Genomic DNA, 20,557 nt, shown 5'->3' with positions numbered 1-20,557 from the left:
CCTTTTCAGTCCAACCCACATCATGATCCTCCCTTCTCACTCACGCCATCAGGGTGACCGTGAGGGAACTGCTGACATTGAGTGTCATCAGCCCAAAGAAAAGCAGGACCTCAAAGCTGTGGGACGGATGCTCACATTTATGGGAATTCTGCCCCAGCCTGCTTTCCCGCAGTCTTCAAGACACGTGCACATCTGCACATCAGCATCTGCTTCCTTGGAATGTGCTGCCATTGTGGAGTCCTGCAGGGCACAGATGAGGCATATGCAGCACAGCTGGTGGGGCCAGCACAGATGCTAGGCAACGGAGTTGCAAGTCTCAGTTCTGCTGATCATTCTGCTACCACATTAGCCTTAGGCAAGCGGCTTCTTCTAGAAGGAATCTCTCCTTGTCCATCTTCCCTTCCCCTGTCAAACAGGGAGTTGATTGCCATGGTCTATAAGGTCCATGTAAGCTTCAACAACCTTAGAAATCAAGGTCTACCTCCGTCACCATCATGTCAAAAGATTGATTGGGGAAGGACAATTCATCAGCCCATGTCAGGCCTAGAGAAGAATTTACATCTGAAAATAGTCAATCTTGCCAGGAGTGGTGCTTTGATCCCACCATTTGATCCTTTGATCCCACCATTCAGGAGACAGGAGCCAGTGGATCTCTGTGACTTTGAGGCCAGACTTGTATATTCACTTCCAGGCCAGCCAGGGTTTGAAGAAAGACCCTGTAAAACAAAAATGTCTATATCTCTATTTTCTTCTTTTTAGATTAATTAAGCTATAGGGGAGCCCCATCTTATGAATATCTAGATTTTAAGTTGCAATATGTAGCCAATGTTGCCTGTAGTTAAATTGTTAAAACTCTCTTAGAAACTGGGCAATGGTGGCACATGCCTTTAATCCCAGCACTCGGGAGGCAGAGGCAGGCAGATTTCTATGAGTTCAAGGCCAGCCTGGACTACAGAGTGAGTTCCAGGAAAGGCGAAAAGCTACACAAAGGAACTCTGTCACACACACACACACACACACACACACACACACACACACACACACACACACTCACACACACACCAAAAAAAAAAAAAAAAAAAAAAAAAAAAAAAAAACTCTCTTAGAGTTGAATTCTATTATATAGCCGGGAAATACAGAATTTTCCCAGAAAAGGAAACAAACTCCAAATATCAATGAACAAATCAAATGATTGACATATAAAGGAGTCATGAGGTGGGAGTTGTGGAAATGCAAACCTCAAGGCATGGAAGATCACACCCCCCATTTCAAGTTCAGTCATGCCCTCTGCTTGTTAAAAAGAAGGCACACAGCATTTCAGTCTAGCATATCTCTCTCTCTCTCTCTCTCTCTCTCTCTCTCTCTCTCTCTCTCTCTCTCTCTGTCTCCTTTCTCTCCCCATTGTTCTTTCTCTCAGTTCCCGCCCCCAAAGCTCAGTTGGTACCTGTTAAGTGTCCATAAGATGCAGGGCTGCTGTTCTGTTGCCCCGCATCCCTTAGATAATGTACAGTTCCTGTGCCCTTTCCACTGCCAGCCCCTTAGCTTCTGTCCACAGTCAGCCTGCCTACTACATTACAATGTCCTCCTGTATGTCTGCCAGATACCAGCCTCTCCCTGTGAGTCCTCCCTCTGTAGAAATCCAGAGGGATCATCTTCAAATATCTCTTTGTTTGTGCTGTCCTCATAATCTTTCAATACCTACCACTTTCTAATGATGCCCAAGAATTCAGTAGGTAAACTATCCTACAGTAAGATGAACATTGCCCAAACTGAGTACTCAAAGACAAACATTACTGTCCTGCCTTCTAGGAACCCACAATTTCAAAGGATGTAATAAGACAATTACATAAATAAAATCTAAAAACCCACACAAGAAACATAAAGCAATACACACACACACACACACACACACACACACACACACACGCACGCACGCACACACGCACACATGCACACACGCACACATGTGTGTGAGTGGTCACTTCTGTGTGGTCAGAAAAGGCTTTGGAAGTCCTTGGTGTTTAGATAGTTCTTTAAGGGTGAGTGGAAGCCCAGCGATGCAGTTCCTGAAATGGAATGTGTTAGCATGTAACCACAGTGTGAAGATTGAAAAGGATGCCATGGTAAGAGCCGAGAGTAGTTAGGGTTGACACATCTTAGGGAGATACACAAGAAAAGCCCAGAACAATTACATAGGAGCAACTAAGTAGATGTCTAGTAAATTTAGGTTTACACATGGGCATTCAAAGTGACAGACAAGTGACTGACCGGTTGAATTGACCTGGGGACTTAAGCATGTGCACCCATGGTCATAAACAAGTGATGAGTAGGTTGAATTAGTATATTTTGTTCGCCAGTTTTATACAAGCTTACTATGTTTTAAAAAAGAAAACTAAAGCCAGGCAGTGGTGGCGCATGCCTTTAATCCTAGCACTCAGGAGGCAGAGGCAGGCAGATCTTTGCGAATTCAAAGCCAGCCTGGTCTACAGAATGAGATTCAGGAAAGGCACAAAGCTACACAGAGAAACCCTGTCTCAAAAGACAAAACAAAACAAAACAAAACAAAAAAGAAAAGAAAGAAAGAAAATAAAAGAAAACTAGTAACAATGACCAAAATAATAATAGTAATAATAATCAGCATAACACCTCTGCTGTCACACAAAAATCCCCATTTCCTTTAGAAAATCTGGCAATATTGGGAGACAAACAGATGGTACCCAGTAGAGTTGACCGTGTAGCTAGGGCTCCCCTACTCCCATGGCCCCCTCCCCAACCTAATGCCAGAGTTTCCTCACATCTTGCTTTCAGCATTACTTCCCTTGCAGTAAAGAATGTGAAGTTTTCCCTCCACTGTGTCTACCAAAATAGGAAACAGGGAAGTGCCTGGGAAGGCGTATATTTCAAGGAAAATTGTTTGAAAGCATTCTTTGTGGAATGAAGAATCTCTGTCTGCATTTAATGTGCAAAATATGTTTCTGTCTAAAGAAAAGTCACTTGCTTCAGTCCTGTATGCTTTCATTTGGCATCTGAGTCTAGGATTGCCAGTGGGAAGCTATGAATTATTTGGGGACAGAGGACATGGAGGTGACGTTGTCAGCAGCATGTTTGAGTAACTTTGATCTAGACATCTAAAAACAGGAGTTAGGCACAGGCCAGGAAGGGAAATTATTGACTAGATTGAGTATGGCTGGGTTGGTTGGCTAGGACACATGTCTGGAGGAAGCTCACGGGCCTCTGCAAAAAGCTTTGGGTGCAGAGCCAGGGCACTGCAGGAAATGGGTGCACAGGGAAGAGGGAGCAGGAAGGAGAGCTTCCAGCCCAGGTTCTGAGAGCCCAGTGACCACTTTCCCTGTGTGGAGATCTGGAGCAGGCAGGGACCAACAGGTTTAGAAGGCATGGGGTGTGTTGAAGACCTCTGAGTCTGGAATACAATGGAAGTGCTAATCCAGATTTGAGGACAGAGCTTAAACACACATAAGGATAAAATTTACCGAGCTGCTATGCGTGAGCCGTCTCAGCCAAGCTTCTTCATGGCAGCTTGGGCTTGTTGTCAGCATTTTAAAGATCCAGAATGGGCAGAGTGTCTTCCTCACAGTTTGAGGAGGGGTAGTCTGATGTGGAATGGGTTGGAAATGGCAGTCAGACTCAGTGGATTTGGAAACTGTGAGACCTAAGGTCAGATCCTGCCGCCACCTCTCACAGGAGCAGATGCTTCCTCCACGGTGCCCTTGTAAAGTGGAGATAGTACAGTCCCTTTCTTATGGGCTCCTTGTGAATGGAAATGAGGGGAAATGCTTGAAAGGCCTGTGTCCGATGCATATTAGCTAAGAAAGGCAGGGTTGGCTGTGTGAACGGGGCATGGTGTGAACTGGGGCGTGGTGTGAACCGGAAGGCAAAGCATTTGCCTGGCATTACCTACTGATCTGTGAACTTAAGCCTCCTCCTCTTTTCTCACTCTGCCTTGATGAGTCACTCAAGTGTTTTCAGGTAATTCCTACAAAATGCTTTAAAGGACTGTTTCAGTGTGGGAGGTCGTGGGGTTAGCATCACAATTTTTCCAGCAGTTTCTAACCTACTGCCATGTGTAATTCTCCTCAGGGAATAGAAATAACAGTACTTTTATGCCTGTCTTACAGAGAAGGAAACTGGCACAACCAGAGCTGTCCAAGTCCATCTGGAAAAGCCAGGTCTCAATCCCTGGTCTTTGCATGGGCAAGACATGGTTCTATTTCCCCAAGGTGGCCCGCTCATGCGGCTTCTAGTCCGGAAAGGACCTTGATTTGTTTCTCAACCAATGCATTTTTTTTTTCTAAAGCAACAGTATGCCTGTCATGGTATTTTAGTGAAGTTTGTAAAATGATGCCAAGGGTTTTGAGGGTTCCTGTTTTGTCCAAATTCTGCTAAGTAACTTTCTCTTTTATCCTGACTTTGGGAGAAAATTGCTGTAAAAGTATTAAGGAATGAAGTCTGGTACAAAGGATGGGACATGCTCAGTTGATATATGTGTAGTGCATACATTTCAAGTGACTCTCACTAGACTGCCAGCCCCGGGCCTTCCAGGCTGTGTCTGTGTTTTCTCTAGTAGCAGGCACTACCCTGTGTAGGACAGAAAGAGGCCCACATCTCTATCCAGGCAGCTGTGCAGAGGAGAGAACACAATGCTAGAAATCATCCATTGGCTCAGGATGAGACCTTGGGCAAGTCACCAGTGCCTTCTGGGCTGAAGTTTTCTCCGTGAGGAAAGTTCACTAGTGGACTTGTCAGGTCCTTCCCAGTTTTGTTGGTCTGAGACCCAGTCCAACGCCCTATTCCCCAAGCCACATGGGTCAGTCTGCATCCTGCTGCATAATTAAGACAGAGTCTTCTGACCTCAACTCCTGATTCCATTACAGCTCTCTGTTTACTTAGAACATGCCCACGACCTTCAGGCCATGCTGACCTCAGCTACTGCAGGGTCTGCTCATTCTCTGGGAGGGGACAGGAGGCCTTGGCCTCAGAAGGAAATGAGAAATGGATGGAAGTTTCTCTTGAATTGAGATTGTAGTCCCTGCAGGATTCTTTGCTCTGGGATGCTGGGCCCCAAATACCAATTCTCGCTAACGCAAGAGAACTAGGAAGTGAAAATGAGCTTCAGAAAAGTGTGACCAAATCTTATTTTAAGCAGAACATGCAAACAGCACAGGCTCTGGGGTGATGAGGAACAGAAGGAAGAGCCTCATGCTGGGGCAGGATGTGTGTGTGGACCGATGCCGTGACACAGATATTCTCTCTGGGGTGCAGGTGTACAGGCTGCACCTCTGTGTACCTGTGTGTCCACAGAAAACTTCTTGGTAAATAGCAGAACTTGAACTTACTTTCCTAACAGGAGAGAAGAGTCAGTGGGAAAGGTGTGCACTCAAGAAGTATTTACTGTGTAGCTCCGACGTTGAAGGTACACCAGCTAAGCCTCACAGTGCAACAAGTAAGCAGGCAATAAACGAGAATAATCAGAAACGTATCCGGCAAAGAAACAAAACAGAGCCAGGATAGGGGTCCTGTGGAAGGGAGGCGTGTGCTGTGACTTGAATATGGAGCTTGGGGAAGCATCACTGAGACAGGACTATCTGAGCGAAGACAAGGATGAGGATCTTAGTTTTATGCTTCCTGGAGAAAAAGCACCCCACTCAGATAGACCAGCACAAAGACCCTCGGGAAGGGGAATGCCTGGTGTGTCCGAAGAAGGAAATTAGAATTGGGGGATGGCAAGAGGGGACAGATGGTACAGATAGGGCCAGGGAGGGGGACTCGGGAATAGGGCTCCTGCAGGATACTGGAGGGGAATGAAGATTCTTTTGATAGATGTCTGTACACCTGATGGCTCCTTTGCCCTGCCTCTGGGAGGACAATATCAGTGTCCAGGTGGTATGTTCTGAAAAGCTGATTCCTCGAGACAAGGATAGGTACACTCAAAATTGAAGGAAGGTATGGAGCGTAAGATGCACAAGATGGAGCTGGGCACATCATTCTTCGTTTGAATATAAAAGGCCTTAAAACCCCAGGAACAATGGTAGAACAAGGCTAACATAATTTAGAAATGACAAGTTTTCATAGAATTCATTTATTTGTAATAGTTTGTTTAATTGTCATTTTTTTTTAATTTGGAGCTTAGCCTTTAAGGATGGCTATGTGGCTGTGTTAAACAATAAAAGCCAAAATCCTAGAAAACTTGATAGTTGGCTCTTGTAAGCTAGTAGGCATTTCCAGATTCAACACAGCACAACATGGCAGAATTGACACAGAAGGAGTGTGTCAAGGCTATGGCCAGGACCCTGGGACCCTGGATCCAGATTTCCAGTGCCCTGAAGGATCTCTATGCAAAGATTTGAAGATGTATTTATGAGGTTTGGTAGGCTAGGGTTCTGAGCTGTGGCCAGGAACACAACATTCCTGCTAATTCTGGTGATGTGACTCAAAGCAGGGCTGATCACTGTCTCCCCTCGGTCCAGACTGTGACATACCTTGAGCCTGGCAGCCCGGCTAGGGAACACAACCACCCTTTGTTTTTCCTGTCCCAAGCTATTCTCTGCACTGAGTTGTGGGGCCCAGCCTCCCAGCACTGAAAGGATTTGCATGTGAATGAGCAGCCCCCAGTCCTAGAAGAGATGAGTTGGAGAAGTCCAAGCCATTCACAAGCTAGAGAGATTGTAAATCCAGCCTGGCCCTCCTCCCCAGCCTCTGCTGGTTCCCACCTGCGGGATGCCTGGATGCCAATTCCCAGGCTCTGGGCCAGACCCCTCCTCCCCTTCCAGTCCTTTCTTCTCTCCCTGCACTTGCGGATCTTTTCTGTTCACTATCCTTCCTGGCACCCGGGGTATCCACAGACTCTCAGGACCTGGGAGCTCTTTCTCAGGCCCCCTTGTTCTTTCTGATGTCTGCCCTTTGCACAGAGACAGGTCCTTCTTATGGTCTTGTCAAGCTCCATTGAGAGGTTTTACTGTAACTAGCTAAAAACACAAAGGAAAATGGCACCACTGTCTGGGAAGATCAGTACACGTGGGCCATTATGATGTAACTTTGAACAGGACTCAGTTTCCCCACCTAAGAAATAAAAGGTGTACACTTAAGGTCTTTGACCATCTTTCCAACTCTGATCATCTGTATAACTGCCTGATTCTAATTATTTGAGCAGAGTTGAAAGTCAGCACATGTGGATTTTATCTCAGGTTCCCTACTCACAGGCTGTGTGGACTTGGGGAATTCATATGACCTCTCTAGGCTCAAAACTGTGATGTCTGACTGAGGTACACTCATCACATGATTAGGGTTAGACATAAATAAAACAGAAAAATATTCCCCACCAGAATGAGGATGAATCATCATCATCATCATCATCATCTTATTGATTGATTGATTGATCAATCGATCGACTGATTGGTGAGACAGGGTTTCACTGTGTAGCTCTCATTGTACTGGAACTCACTATGTGAGTTCTGGCTTTGAACTCACAGAGATCCACCTGCACAAGCTGCCACTGGCTGTTCAACATTTATTTTTTAAAGTCACATAATGTGGGCCAGGACTGAAGTATCAACCTCCTAGCACATCTACCTGAAGTTCAACTGAAATCTCCCATCTGCCAGCTGTGTTATTTCACAGGCATAACTCTCAAGAGTATTTTAAATATATTGCTCACATGCCAGCACACTAAGCGCTACCTTCTTTCTCTCTAGGCCCAGGTTCTTGTCTGGTGTCTAGTACACTTCATGGGCTTGTACCCATGCTCTTTAACTGAAATTTAAAGCCACAGGCTAGAATAGCAAGACTGGGCTATCAACCATTAGCCTGGCCCCTGAAGGTAAATGTGGTCCCCTTCTTTTTACTAAATGCCCCTATTATACTTTAGTGTCTTTTTTTTTAATTTAGATTATGCATATTAAGGAAAATATTAAATATTTGTCAGTCAAGTCTGGATTATCAAAGCAATGCATTTTTAAGCTCAAGATTATTTTTAAATCTAAAAACAAAGAAGAACTACCTATAGTTTGGCACTAATTCCTTCTACTTTGCACTCTCAATGTATGTGGTCAGTGTATGTGTGATCACACAACATTATATAGTTTCTCTTGCTAAGAATTTCCTAAAAATATTTCCTGGTCATTTTACATTCCCCATTAATGAGACAACTAAAGGCTCCTAACATTTACTAAGTGGGAATTTGTGTACACACACACACACACACACACACACACACACACACACACACACATTTACCATGTTTGACTCTTTTTCCCAAAGTTAGAGACCAAGGAATAAGTTTGCAAGTGTAATACCAAATGGCCTGGTCAGGTTGGAAGGTACCAAGTTTCTCACTTCCTCGGATGCTGGTGTAGAGGTGGTAACTGCTTTTCTGGTTAAGGGTATAGAAAAAACTAAGAACAAAGAGCAGGTAACTTTCAAGACTCCAAGAACCTATTAGAGAGTCATACTCAAAATGCCCACTCACGACTGTCAGACCTTCTTCCCACTGTCCCCAAACATACCTTTCACAACCCTGTCCCCACAAGTTCTCTTTCACTGTGTGATTCAACATTCATAACTAAACAGCATCATTCCATTTGTTCAAAATTCTGTACATGGGAGTTTGATTTGGTCCTTTGCTGGGTGAGCTTAGGGTCAGCTAAGCATCGGCAATTTTCAGAGATTCACTGAAGCTCAAAGGTGCAAAATGATCTCACATAACCCATCCGGTGGCTACTGGTGAGTGTCAGCTAGGTGTTCTGGAAATCTCAGGTAGACAACTCATCTCTGTCCTCCATGACTGTGATGATCCAATAGGCTTCCGGAGCCTTCTTCTGGTGCTTCAGAGCAGTATTCTGCATGTGAAATAGCAGTAAAGGAAAAGAGTTAATTAACAAAAAAACATTAATATTATTAAGAGAACAGCACACAAGCTGAACTCAAGAACATCACTCTCATCTAAAGACTGTAGCAGTGGGATTTTCCCTTGCTAAGAATGTCCTAAGACTATTTCCAGGTCATTGCAAATTCTCCAACTAATGTAACAACTAATGGCTCCCTAATATTTACTGTTAGTATTAATTAAATATTGTTTCTAGTTCCATTATTAGAGTGTGCACCCTGTTCAAATATAGCCCAGGGAAGGTAGGAATTCACAGAGTAGAAAAACTGTTAGTAGGAAACATCAGGGTGAACAGGTATTGTGGCCAAAATGACTAACAAGCTACTTGGTGAAGACAGGCCAGGGTGCTCAGACATCACCCAGAGAATAGTCTATGATGGGGAAACCCATCAGATACCTAGGAGAACGGGGTGAAGTCCTTTTGAAACTACCTTAGCAGGGCTCCTTGCCAGCAGTGGATTTTATGCAAATGGGCCTAACAGAAAATTCAGAATCTTTACTATTGCTAAGACAAGCAAAGAATCTTTGTCAATAACTAGGACTGTGCTGCCTAAGCTCAGAAAAGGCACGTCACTTGGAACACATAACATGCTTTCATCAGCACAAGTTATCAGCTCAGTTCAGGAGCAGCAAAGTCACATAGCAGAAGGGTCTATGTCCAGGAAAGGAAGAGACAGTTGCAGGTCCCTTAGTAAGAAACACTATACCACACTCTCTGAACCAAATCACTCGTGCCCTTTCCACACACTGAACACAGTTTCACTCTGGCACCTAATTGCATTACAAGATTAGGTTTGAAGTTCAGGACCCTCGCAGTCCAAACCAGGCACAGATGAAACACTCACAACAGGCCCTTGTGTGCAGTTTCTTTTTGCCATATGTCTCTGAACCTGCAGGGACAATTATTTGCCCCAGCCCACATACCCAGTATCTGATTCTCCTTTTGATGTAAGAATAAGATGAGCATAGTGAAGGCCTCATTGAAAAGCAGGAGGAATGGAAATTACACAGCAATTGCTCTCCATCATCATCATAAGATTCATTAAGTTCTGTGTTTCTGCTCAAGAACTTGGGAACGCTCTTTGGCTAGAGCCCAGTTTTGCTCTCTGAAAATAGTTGCCAGTCCATTGCTCTCGGTGGTTCTGGGCTATTGCCTCGATTCTCCCTCTGGCTTCATAATTTCACCTTCAGAGACAGCCTTCTCCTCTGAGACAGAGATCCTGTTTGCAGTCAAGTGCTCTGAACCCACTTTCTGTGCTTTCAAACCTTGAACCATGGCCTCATCTCATTTGGAATTGTCTTGTCATTTCTAGTTGAAGTTGACATGTCCCCCTTAAAGTCTCTTTTGAGCCTTCTAGATGTGAGAATACAGTTCTTTACACAGAACAACAACAGATAATAGCAATAACCGCCAGAGTTCTTTTCCGAGTTGGCATGTGTGCTCAGGAGAGCCCTCCAGAGCCCCTGAGATTCGTGGCTCACTTGTGGTTTGGATGACAAGGGGTCCCATGCACCACCTTGAGCCCTCAGAGCTTACCACACAGGTGCCAACACCACGCCTTTGACTACATTCTTACCTTACAGCTACTTTTTCTGTCTAGTGGAAGAACTGATTCCCAGCCCCATCCTGGCCCTCTGTAAGTTCTCACACTTCTGATCACTCAGTGAATACTTGCTTCTTCTTGATGACAGCGTAGTGCACAGCTAACAGCATGTGCCCATGTACAGTGTTCTGTCTGGATGTCTCCTTAGCCAGAACCATCAGCCCACTGCGCTGATGCTGTCTTCCAAGCTACCTCAGCCGGTTTTTCAATTGATTCGCCACGACAGAGCTCATATGATCTTTTTTTGTGTGAGACTCCTACAGTGGGTTCCTTACTGCTCTTCTAGAGTCCATTTGTGAGCCAACCCCCAACCACGGGCAATGGACACAGTCTTCTGACACTCCAGCGACATACAGTCAGGAGAACTGAAACACTCTGTGAGCATTATGAGCTCATGAACGTTAGCAGTCACACCATTGGAGGAAGGGTTAGGGGAGTGAAAGTTAGGAACAGAGAGTCAGAGGGCCACAGAGGAAGCTACCAAGCAATTCTCCGAACACCCTGGTACCAGTGGAAAAGGTGGTACCTGCAAAGGAATCTAATTAAAGAGGCCTCTGAGAACTCTTGGCTCAAAGAAGGTGGGCAGCACCTTTACGGGGTCCACATTCCCGTATCTGATGGTAGGGACAGACCATTGCCGTGCAGCGTGGGAGGGAGAGCTGAGTGTATAGAGGAATAAAAAGAGAAGTTAGAACATACCAGGCTTTCTCCTTCTGTCCAAAACCACCTTGACAGAGTAATGGTTACTGCCTTCCAGGTTTGCCTGAGCTCCTCATTGGGCAACCTTAGAATTATACAGGAAGGGAGTCCTAGGACCCCAGATCAGCTAAATTGTCAGTAAGGTATTCCAGCATTGATGCTGATGTCTGCCTACAATCAGTCTGAAAAGTTCTTCACGGGCCCAGAGTAGGTTCCAGAAGGGCCCTGGTATAGCTTGTCGACAGGCCAAGTACAAGTGTCTGGACTGTGGGAGAGGTGTTCTCTGTCTACTGTTCTTAAAGCAGCCCTGGCTTGGGTAGTGAGCCACTCAAAGGGAGTCTGGAGAACTCAAAATGAGAACCATCTCTCCTGGGCTGTTTTCCCCAAGTGTTCTGAATGACACTAGCGTGATACATCCACACACATCTGAGCCCTAGCTGTCTTTCCACAGAAATGTACTCGGCTTCCCGATACACATTTCAGCTTTGTCTGGGAGGTTTGTGTTTGGAAAAAAAAATATGGAAAATAAAAATTAGCTTCTCTCTCAAGATGTGTTGTCCAGTCCCCTGTATAATAGTGTCCCTTCTGGTACAGCAGGTGGCTGGGGAATGGTGGTGTACTCTTGATTGAGACTCTAAACACCCTGTCTTCATTCTGCCTTGTGCCTGTACTTCCTCTGCCCTCCATCACCTTGCTCTGATGCCTAAATCCTACTCACTTGCCAGTCTTTGGTGCTAAGGACATTTTCCCTCTTCTTGGGTGTTTTCTTTCTTTCTCTTCTTTTTTCTCTTTTGTGGTACTAGGTATCAAACTCGGGGCTTTTCACAAGCTGGGTAAGCACTCTACAACTGAACTATGTCTTTAGCTCCCAAATATTTTCTGGACCCTCTCAGCTGGATAGATTTGTTTTCTTTCCGTAAAGCCCAGGGCTGCCTGTCTTTTATTGCAGTTATTGTAGCACACACATTTGAGCATTTAGATTATTCCCCTCCTAAATATTATATTATTTCACTCCCCCAGAGGCAGGAGCCTGCTTATTAGCTCATTTCCCCGAATAAGTAATTTGGGGCATCCTTCATATTGTAGTCCAGACTGAACTCAGTACATAACGTACTACTCAGTGGAGTTAAAAGAAACCAAACTGACTTCATGTCACCACATGCTGGTGCCCTAAATAACAATAACTTATGGTTTCCACCATAAGAAATGGTAAAGGCGGAGTCTGTGGCCTCCAGTCACATGAGACTCTAGCTATGAATTTCGTGTTTTCAGTTGACCACATTGATATGATAACTCCAGATAAACAGACAGTCAAAACAGAAGACATGGCTCTTTCTTGCTATACTCAGAGGAGAATGGTCTTTGGTGTACTTTTTAATCCAGCAGTGGGACACAAATGTTTACCAGGGTCACTGAGCCTTCTATTTAGGTTATGGCTGGAGCTGTCACAGAGCCACATTCTCTCTGGGAGAAAAACCTAGATAAGGTTTCAAGAGGCTCTTGAGCCAGGAAAATTGTTTGGCCAAGTGTCTGTCCTTTGTCACACTCTGTGTTTCACTGACTGGCTTGTCACAGAACCGTTTCAAAAGCAAAACTGATATCAGAAGTGCTCATGTTATCTCTCTGTTCTTCTGGAAGTCACTTCCCCTCTGGGCCTCAGCTTCCTCTGGAAGAAGGGAGACTAAATCTCTTGCAAGTCCCCCTCAGCAGCCATGTGCTCAACTTCTATTCCAGGCCACAGGCTGAATTCTTAGGGCCTCGGACTGCCTCTTGTCTGCTTCTAAAAGAGTGTATGACTCAGTTTTCTTGGCCCTCAGCTAGAGCATGCATCCCAGATGAAGACCGTCTAATCCTCATGAAGAGATCCTCAATCCGGGAAGCTGCAAGACTGAGGAAACTCATTAGAAGCCCTCAGCAGATCTCTATTCCCAGTGATTGATAGGTGATTTTGTGTGAACAAGCCTGTGCTCCCGCATTGTGGAAACCACGAGGTGCTGGGGCTGCCAGGCTACAGAAAGGTTTCTGTGCCCAAGATCTCATTGCTTAAGGCCTGACTGTTCAGAGGTATAATCAATTTTCAAGTGTGTCAATATGGTTGGTAAATAAGCTCAGCTTCACCATGCAGCCTAGATCAGTATGTCTAGATGTCTGCTCACCACTTTCCAGCGCATTTCTTTAGTATATGGCAGTGATAACATTTTAAGACAATAGTCCTCATACAGGTCAGAAAGTTAAAAACTCCAGCTTTGCAGGCCAAGAAGTGAGAGGCAGAGAGAGGGGAACTGGAGCATGAATGGGAAGCCTGGGTGATGCAGGTGATCCACACATCTTCCAGTAGTCCAGACCACTGACACTAAGCTGGAGCACTGGGGTTTTGCACTTACCTGTCAAAGAATCTCTTCCCTAGTCCTTCTTCTAAATCCATTAAGTCTCCTTTCTATTAAATTCCAACAAGAGCAGTGTAAGTGAGTTCTAATATAATTTATAACACATTAAAAAAGGCAGACAGAAAAATACAGCCACTACACTAATTGAAAGATACAAAACAGAACACTTCTTAACGAAGGCATAAAAACTGCAAAGGCATACAGCTGAACAGTGTTCCATGCAGGGCAAACAGTACTTGGCTCAGTATTCCTGAGTGGCCCACTTTGATGGAGTATCATGGCATTTGACATTTGTGATGTTTGAGCTCACCAAGGAAAGCTTAGCGTGTTTTACTTCAGAAAATAGTGATTCACAGAAAACACTCCTTTGAAGGAAGCACTCTGCCCAGTAGAAAGGGGTTTTAAGGATTATGGTTAGGAGAGTTTCAGTTAGCAGGGCCACTGGGAGGCAGGGGAGTGGAGTTTCAGTTGTGTGGAGAAAGGCACATTCTGCAGTCAGAGGCTGTGGGAGATGCTGGCTGCTACTATCTGCAGAAAGAACAAATAGCAAAGCCATGAGCTCATCTCCTGTTTACACTTCAGTTTCCAACGTTAGTGATTAATTGTCCTTGTGTTTTGTTGCCCGGGCGAATTGCTTTCCTTCTTATTTTAAATAAATAAACCATTAGCCTCAAAACAGAAGTGTCAAATGTCAAGATATTCTGCCATACTACATGAAGGAACAGACAATGGCCTTATTAAAAGCCACTCGAGACAGACAGCCTTTGAGAGCATCCCTTTGGTGGCAGAAACCGGTCTCCATAGGATTTTCTCCTGTAGCTTGGTATACACCAATGCAGATGTCACAAAAGAAACACAAGCTTTTATTCCTCACTAGAGGAATCAAGTGAGCTTTAAGGAGACAGAGCAGAAGTAAGGAAGTAGGTTAAATGTGTGTGCATCTTCAAACTTTACCATAACTACACCAACCAGCCGTTTCCCAAACAAGACACATAAAGTCAGCTTTAAGCAATAACCTCTGCTTTGGTCTCCAAATTTGCCCAGGGTCTCTGGACCTTCCAAAGTAAGGAATTCTTTTATAAGGCAGGGAAATTTTGCATCTGATCTCAACACACGTACATGCGTGCAATTTCTGGATGTCTCCAAAAGACGGTTTCTAAATTTTTCAGGACTACCTATTAAATATAGTTATGAGTACATGACTTCTTGTTAAAAAAACTTTCAATGACTTCCACTCACAGCATTGACGTCATCAAAGGTCAACCACAACGGGCTGCAATATCCTTTCAAGCACAGCTTCCTCCTCCAGTTTCCACTGACTCCCTGGCTCCTCGTAGCCCTCACAATGTGTCTGGAAGTTTTAGCTCTTGTTAGCAAGTTATTTATTAAATAAATAACTATGTGCCAGGTTCTATTCCATGTACCAGGGATGTGGCTATTAGCAACCAAACATTCCTAATCTCCTGTAGCTTAACGTTCCCCGTTCCCCAGGGGACCCTTCACCCCCTGCCTGCTTCTGTGAATTCTCCTGTCCCACTGTCACAGCTCCGCTTGTGCTTGTTCATCTGAGTGTCACCATCCCATGAATAACACTGAGCCTTGCTCATCTTTCATCGCCCCATCTCATGGTGTGTTCAGTGGCAGGCACACCCTGGATGCTCTGTGAATGACTTATTGTGAGTGGTTTCTTTTCCCTGGAAGAGTGGGTAAGTGCCTGCTGCATACAGAACCCATCTGGGAGGTTATCTAGCTGAGCTCTTTTTTACCTTTTCCATTGAGTTGTTTCCAACAAACAACTCACCTGGCTGGCAATAAGAATGACAGATGCCAAGTACCTGCTGAGGGAACTGAATGGAGCAAACAAAACTGATCAGGTGGCCACATTCACCTACACAAGCCCCATGTCTTCCTCACATCCAAGAGTCCCTCGTTCCCTCTCTTTGAGTTTCCTAGGTTGCCTCATCTGCTGTGGGTAGACCTGCCCTCTGTTTTCTTGGAGATCCAGAAAGAGGCTGACATGGGAAGGATTCATCTTGTTCCTTTTCATTCTGACCCCAAAGGTAGAAACAGAAGATCAGGTGCTGGCAACCTTCTGTGGCAGGGAGACCACTGACACAGAGCAGACCCCAGGCCAGGAAGTGGTTCTTTCCCCTGGCTCCTTCATGTCCGTCACTTTCCGGTCAGATTTCTCCAATGAGGAACGATTCACGGGCTTTGATGCCCACTACATGGCTGTAGGTAAGTCACCTCATCACCGGGTCTCCTTTTGTCTCTGGAAATGAAAAATGTCCCATGCTCTCGCCTTGACAGACACCTGTGCACCCACCCCATGGATTCTGCTCTTGCTGCATTAGTTCTATAGATTACAGATTTATCCATCTAGTGAGCCACCACTCATCCAACAATTTACCATTTTTGAGATGGTCCAGTGGGCATCACTACACTGCTTCCTAGTTCAACGCCTGGTAACAATGTTTTGTCTGGCTGTAGAACATACATATAATGAAATGGACAAATCTTAAGCATTCATTTATTCTATTTTGAAAAAGCTTATATTTGTGTGTTACCAAAACCCTCAACATACATTGAACTTCACTATCTGCCAGAAAGTTCCTCATGTTCTTGTCCAATTAAATTCTTTGCTCCCAATTTCCTCACAGAACCCATCAGTTCTGACTTTCTTCCATAGATTAGTTTGGCCTCTAAAATGTCACATAAATTAATACACAGAAAATATAGTGGGGACATGATTGTCCTTTTGCTCGGTATAATGTTTCTAAGACTCATTTATTATGTTTTAGCTCCCCAGCAGAACTATGTTCCATTGCATGAATACACTATAGTGATTTTGTCCTTTTTCCTGTTGAGAGATATGTGGGCTTCCCCCTTTTTGTTTTTTTACAGTCCTTAATAAAGGTTCTTTCAACCTTTTTATGAACATATGTTTTCCTATTTATTAGTGAATATCTAGACACAAATTTACTGGTTTGAGGACAGCTGTGTTTATTCTTACAAGGAATTGCCAGATTTTCTCCAAACAGTTAAGTAATTTGTGTAACAGTGTATGACATTTCTGATGGCTCCATGTCCTCATCAACATTAAATGCTGTCAATTTTTCTCCCTCTCATTTTTATCTTCCCTGGTGAATATGTGTGGCTTACACTGTATCCCCTGATGGCTAATAATGGTGGACATTGTTGTGTATACTTACTGGCCATTTATAATATTCTATAGGGGAAATGGATGTTCAAATATCTAGGACGGGACTTGACCTATATCCAGGGCAGAGGGGGTGGGGATGCAGTGGTGAGCCAAACTCTGGAAGAAGCCTGGGTTTTCTGTCTGCTTCATCATCCATAAGATGAGGGTGGTAGGACTATGGTATGCAGTGTGGTGATTATTGTAACCAAGATGTGGTGATCGCCTCTACTGTGGGGCAGACTGCCTAGGTTCAGACCCAGCTCTCTGCCATCTTGGGCAAGTAGCCTCACTTCTCTGGATTCTGCTTATCTCATTTGACAAATGGAGATATGACCACCTCTGGGTGTTACACAGGATTAAATGAAAGAAAAGCATGACTCTCCCCAAACAATGGATGACTGTAAGTGTTTTGTAAATGTGGCCTAATCATCACATGTACGGTGACTGATGAGAGGCTCGGCCTGCCCCACAGATGTGGATGAATGCAAGGAGAGAGAAGATGAAGAGCTTTCCTGTGACCACTACTGCCACAACTATATCGGCGGCTTCTACTGCTCCTGCCGCTTCGGCTACATCCTCCACACAGACAACAGGACCTGCCGAGGTAGGGTCTAAGGATGATGCTGTGCTTTGTCATGCTATGCCACATGTTCCAATATGATCAGGTGAGACACAGATACATAGTACCTACAACTAAAAACTAAGTCAGGGCCAGGGAGACAGTTCAGTGGGTAAAGAACTTGGGGCACATGCATGAAAGCTTACGTTCAGAACCCCAGCACTCCTGTAGAAGCTGGCCTTGGTGATGCCTGCTTGTAAATTCCAGTGCTGACAAGTAGATCCAAAGAGCTTTCCGGCCAATCTAACGGAAATGAAACGCTGAGCTCCAGGTTCAGTGAGAGACTCGCTCTCGAACTTAGATGGAGAGCACCAGGAAGGTCGCTGACATTGAATTCTGGTCTCTGTGTCATCTGCACAGGTGTGCACACCTGCATTTACATATACAGAGACAGACAGACAGAAAGACAGGCAGACAGACAGCACTAAAAAAAATGAAGTCAGAGATATACACACACAGCCCATGGACACATGCCATGTGCTCATACCACTAAGAGTCCCAGGCCCATTGTTAGAGGAGCATACAAAAAGCTCTGAAGTCAGGCTGCCCTTCCTGGGCAAAAGTCTGTGCCACAAGTTTTGTCTCCTCTCCTATTGCAAGTAACCAACCTGGCTGACTTATGAGAAACCTGGCTTCTCCCGTCCTTTGTCTATGAGCCATGTGTTCAACCAAAGTTTCCTTTTGCTCTCTGTTTCAGTAGCCTCTCTGTTCCTCTCTAACAGAGCTTCCCTCAGACCAAAGGACAGAGGAGGAACACAGATAAAGATAGCAAGAAAGTGGCTCCTTCCTTCACTGCTGTATCATCTTCTGCCATCATGGCTCCTGCTTTGCCGTTTCTGGTTGGGTCAGAGATGGCGATCTGGGAGTATTCCCCAGGCTAGCTGGGCAAGAGCCGGGCCCACACACGTGTTCAGATAAAGTAAATGCTGCCCTCGCTGTGCTTGCATAAAGGAAGCCTGGTCACAGCCTAATCAGACCCAAGCTGTCCCGGAAAAGTGACAAATGTGTCTCTTGACAGAGTGAAAGGACATGGAGACGCTCATTCCACTCGGGGAGGACAAAATCCTAAAATGATTCGGAAGTGCGGTAGAACTTAGGACATTCCGGGAACTGCCCGGTTAGTAGGGCCCAGGGTAGGGTCTGCACTTGTGAGCCCGCTTGGAGAGAGCTCAGGGAAGGGAGCCAAGACTGGAGACAAGAGTCTTTTCTCCTTCCTTCCAAACTTCCTGAATAAAGCCGTGTGCCTCCTGTATAAACCCATCAACAAAAAGGAGCGCCTTTGAAAAGCAGCTTTCTCAAAAAGGATTATGAAAGCTCAGGGTCAAGATTCCTCACTTTTTTTCACCCTGACCCCAGGAACCTTTAAAAAAATATTATAGATGGGCTGTACATCTGTTCATGAACCACATATCTGCCTGTGCACTGTGAAAAAGAAGAGCGAGATTTCCCTTCCCCCAGACCATTGCTAGTCCTCTTAGGGGTGAGACTTCCCCTTGAGAGAATGCTGGAGGTAGAAAGTGAAAACAGATGGGGATTCAAGAGGCCTCCTTCTGCAGTTCTTGTTGGAACTTTACATTAGTCATGCTCACCCATTCTGGGCTACTGTTTTCTCATTTGCAAAGTGAGCAGAAGGAACAAAGGCTTACAAAGCACAGGCATGTCAGGCCTGGGAGGGGCCAGCCCAAGAGACCAAGGTTCAGCAGCCTATCATCAGCTAGCTAAGTCAAGGGGTGAGGCTCCCCAGAGAGCTGGATGTTGGATAGCAGAAAAAAACATAGAAATCTGCAGTTCGCTGAACTCAGTTTAGTGTGTGTGTGTGTGTGTGTGTGTGTGTGTGTGTGTGTGTGTGTGTGTGTCTGTGTGTGTGTGTTTTGGGGGGAGAGATGAGGCAAGGAGTCAGCAAAGGAACATATGACATGTCAGAGAGGGCGTACCTGTGCAGCCAACAAGAGAAAGGCAGAGGCTAGGCAGTGAGGATGGGCTGGGCAGTGGTGGTGGGGGCTTTTCTTAGATGAGGACCAAGAACGACTGAGCAGAGATCTGAAAAAACGTCCAGGCAAAGGAGGAAGCAAGACCCAAAGAGGTCCAGACACAGCAGCCACCCCCTCATCTCAAAACCTTCCTTTCTCAGAGTGGCTGCCTGCGCCTGCCAGGGATCCCATGGAAAGGGTCATCATCCACGCAAACCCCATCTAGACAGAGCCTTAGAAAGTCTACAGCTGAGTCCTGAACATAGATTTTTTTCCCCACAGGTGATGGTGAATGTGGCATTACCCTCCACAGAGTTTCAGTTTCTCAGTAAAATGGAGACTCCTTCTCTGCCTACCTCCTGGGAACCCTGTAAAAATTACACAGTGGGCAGACGGTCAAGGGTTGGCCATGTCTGTGTCAATGGAGTACCATTTTCTCTGTTATGTTTTCCACAGTGGAATGCAGTGGCAATCTCTTTAACCCAGAGGACAGGCACCATCACGAGCCCTGACTACCCCAACCCTTACCCCAAGAGCTCCGAATGTTCCTATACCATCGACTTGGAGGATGGCTTCATGGTCAGCCTGCAGTTTGAGGACATTTTTGACATTGAGGACCATCCTGAGGTGCCCTGTCCATATGACTACATTAAGGTAAGCCTGCAATGACTGCTTGTCCCAAGGATGCTGAAGCGTCTTGGCTCAATTGGGGGAAAAAAAATCAATGTTCTGGGCTTTTGGCTTTTCTTCTTCTCTTAGGATAGATAGAGAGCTAAGCCACCGGCCTCCCAGAATGCCATTGTTTAAAATGCTATTTTGGCTTTATCTGCTGCAGTTTGGGGTCTCCTCTGATTCCAAACCAGCACCCTGGTCACTAGGGTGATATGAGGTAGAGAACTACAAGGTCAAACCTATATTTTAGGAAGGTCCCCTGAGCTGGATTCAACCGTATGGAGTGTCCGCAGTACAGTTGTGTGGGGACTTTGCACTCAGAAAGGACTCATGCTTGGTTGAGTGCTACTGTAGTCTTTTTAATGCATTCTGAACAAGACGCTCACAGTTTTTGTTTGTACTAGATCCCACCCATTATGCAGGTGCTTCTGTTGGAGGGAAGAGACCATTATAAAGGCAAGAATGAGGGAAGAAAAGGTCTAAGGTCAGTTCGAGGTTATTCTAA

The 20,557-nt window shown here is 45.2% G+C and overlaps 1 protein-coding gene across 1 annotated transcript in view; it reads left to right on the top strand.

Annotated features, from left to right (window-relative positions):
* Positions 1 to 20,557, top strand: part of Masp1 (mannan binding lectin serine peptidase 1) — a 64,374-nt gene that overhangs the window by 8,172 nt on the left and 35,645 nt on the right. The window contains 4 exon segments of the mRNA XM_036203507.1: positions 15,650 to 15,827; positions 17,264 to 17,395; positions 19,837 to 19,859; positions 19,861 to 20,034. Of these exon segments, the coding sequence (XP_036059400.1) occupies positions 15,650 to 15,827; positions 17,264 to 17,395; positions 19,837 to 19,859; positions 19,861 to 20,034 (507 nt within the window).

The sequence above is a fragment of the Onychomys torridus genome, chromosome 12 (genome assembly GCF_903995425.1).
Source record: "Onychomys torridus chromosome 12, mOncTor1.1, whole genome shotgun sequence".
NCBI lineage: Eukaryota > Metazoa > Chordata > Mammalia > Rodentia > Cricetidae > Onychomys > Onychomys torridus.
This window is presented reverse-complemented; position numbering and strand designations above follow the sequence as displayed.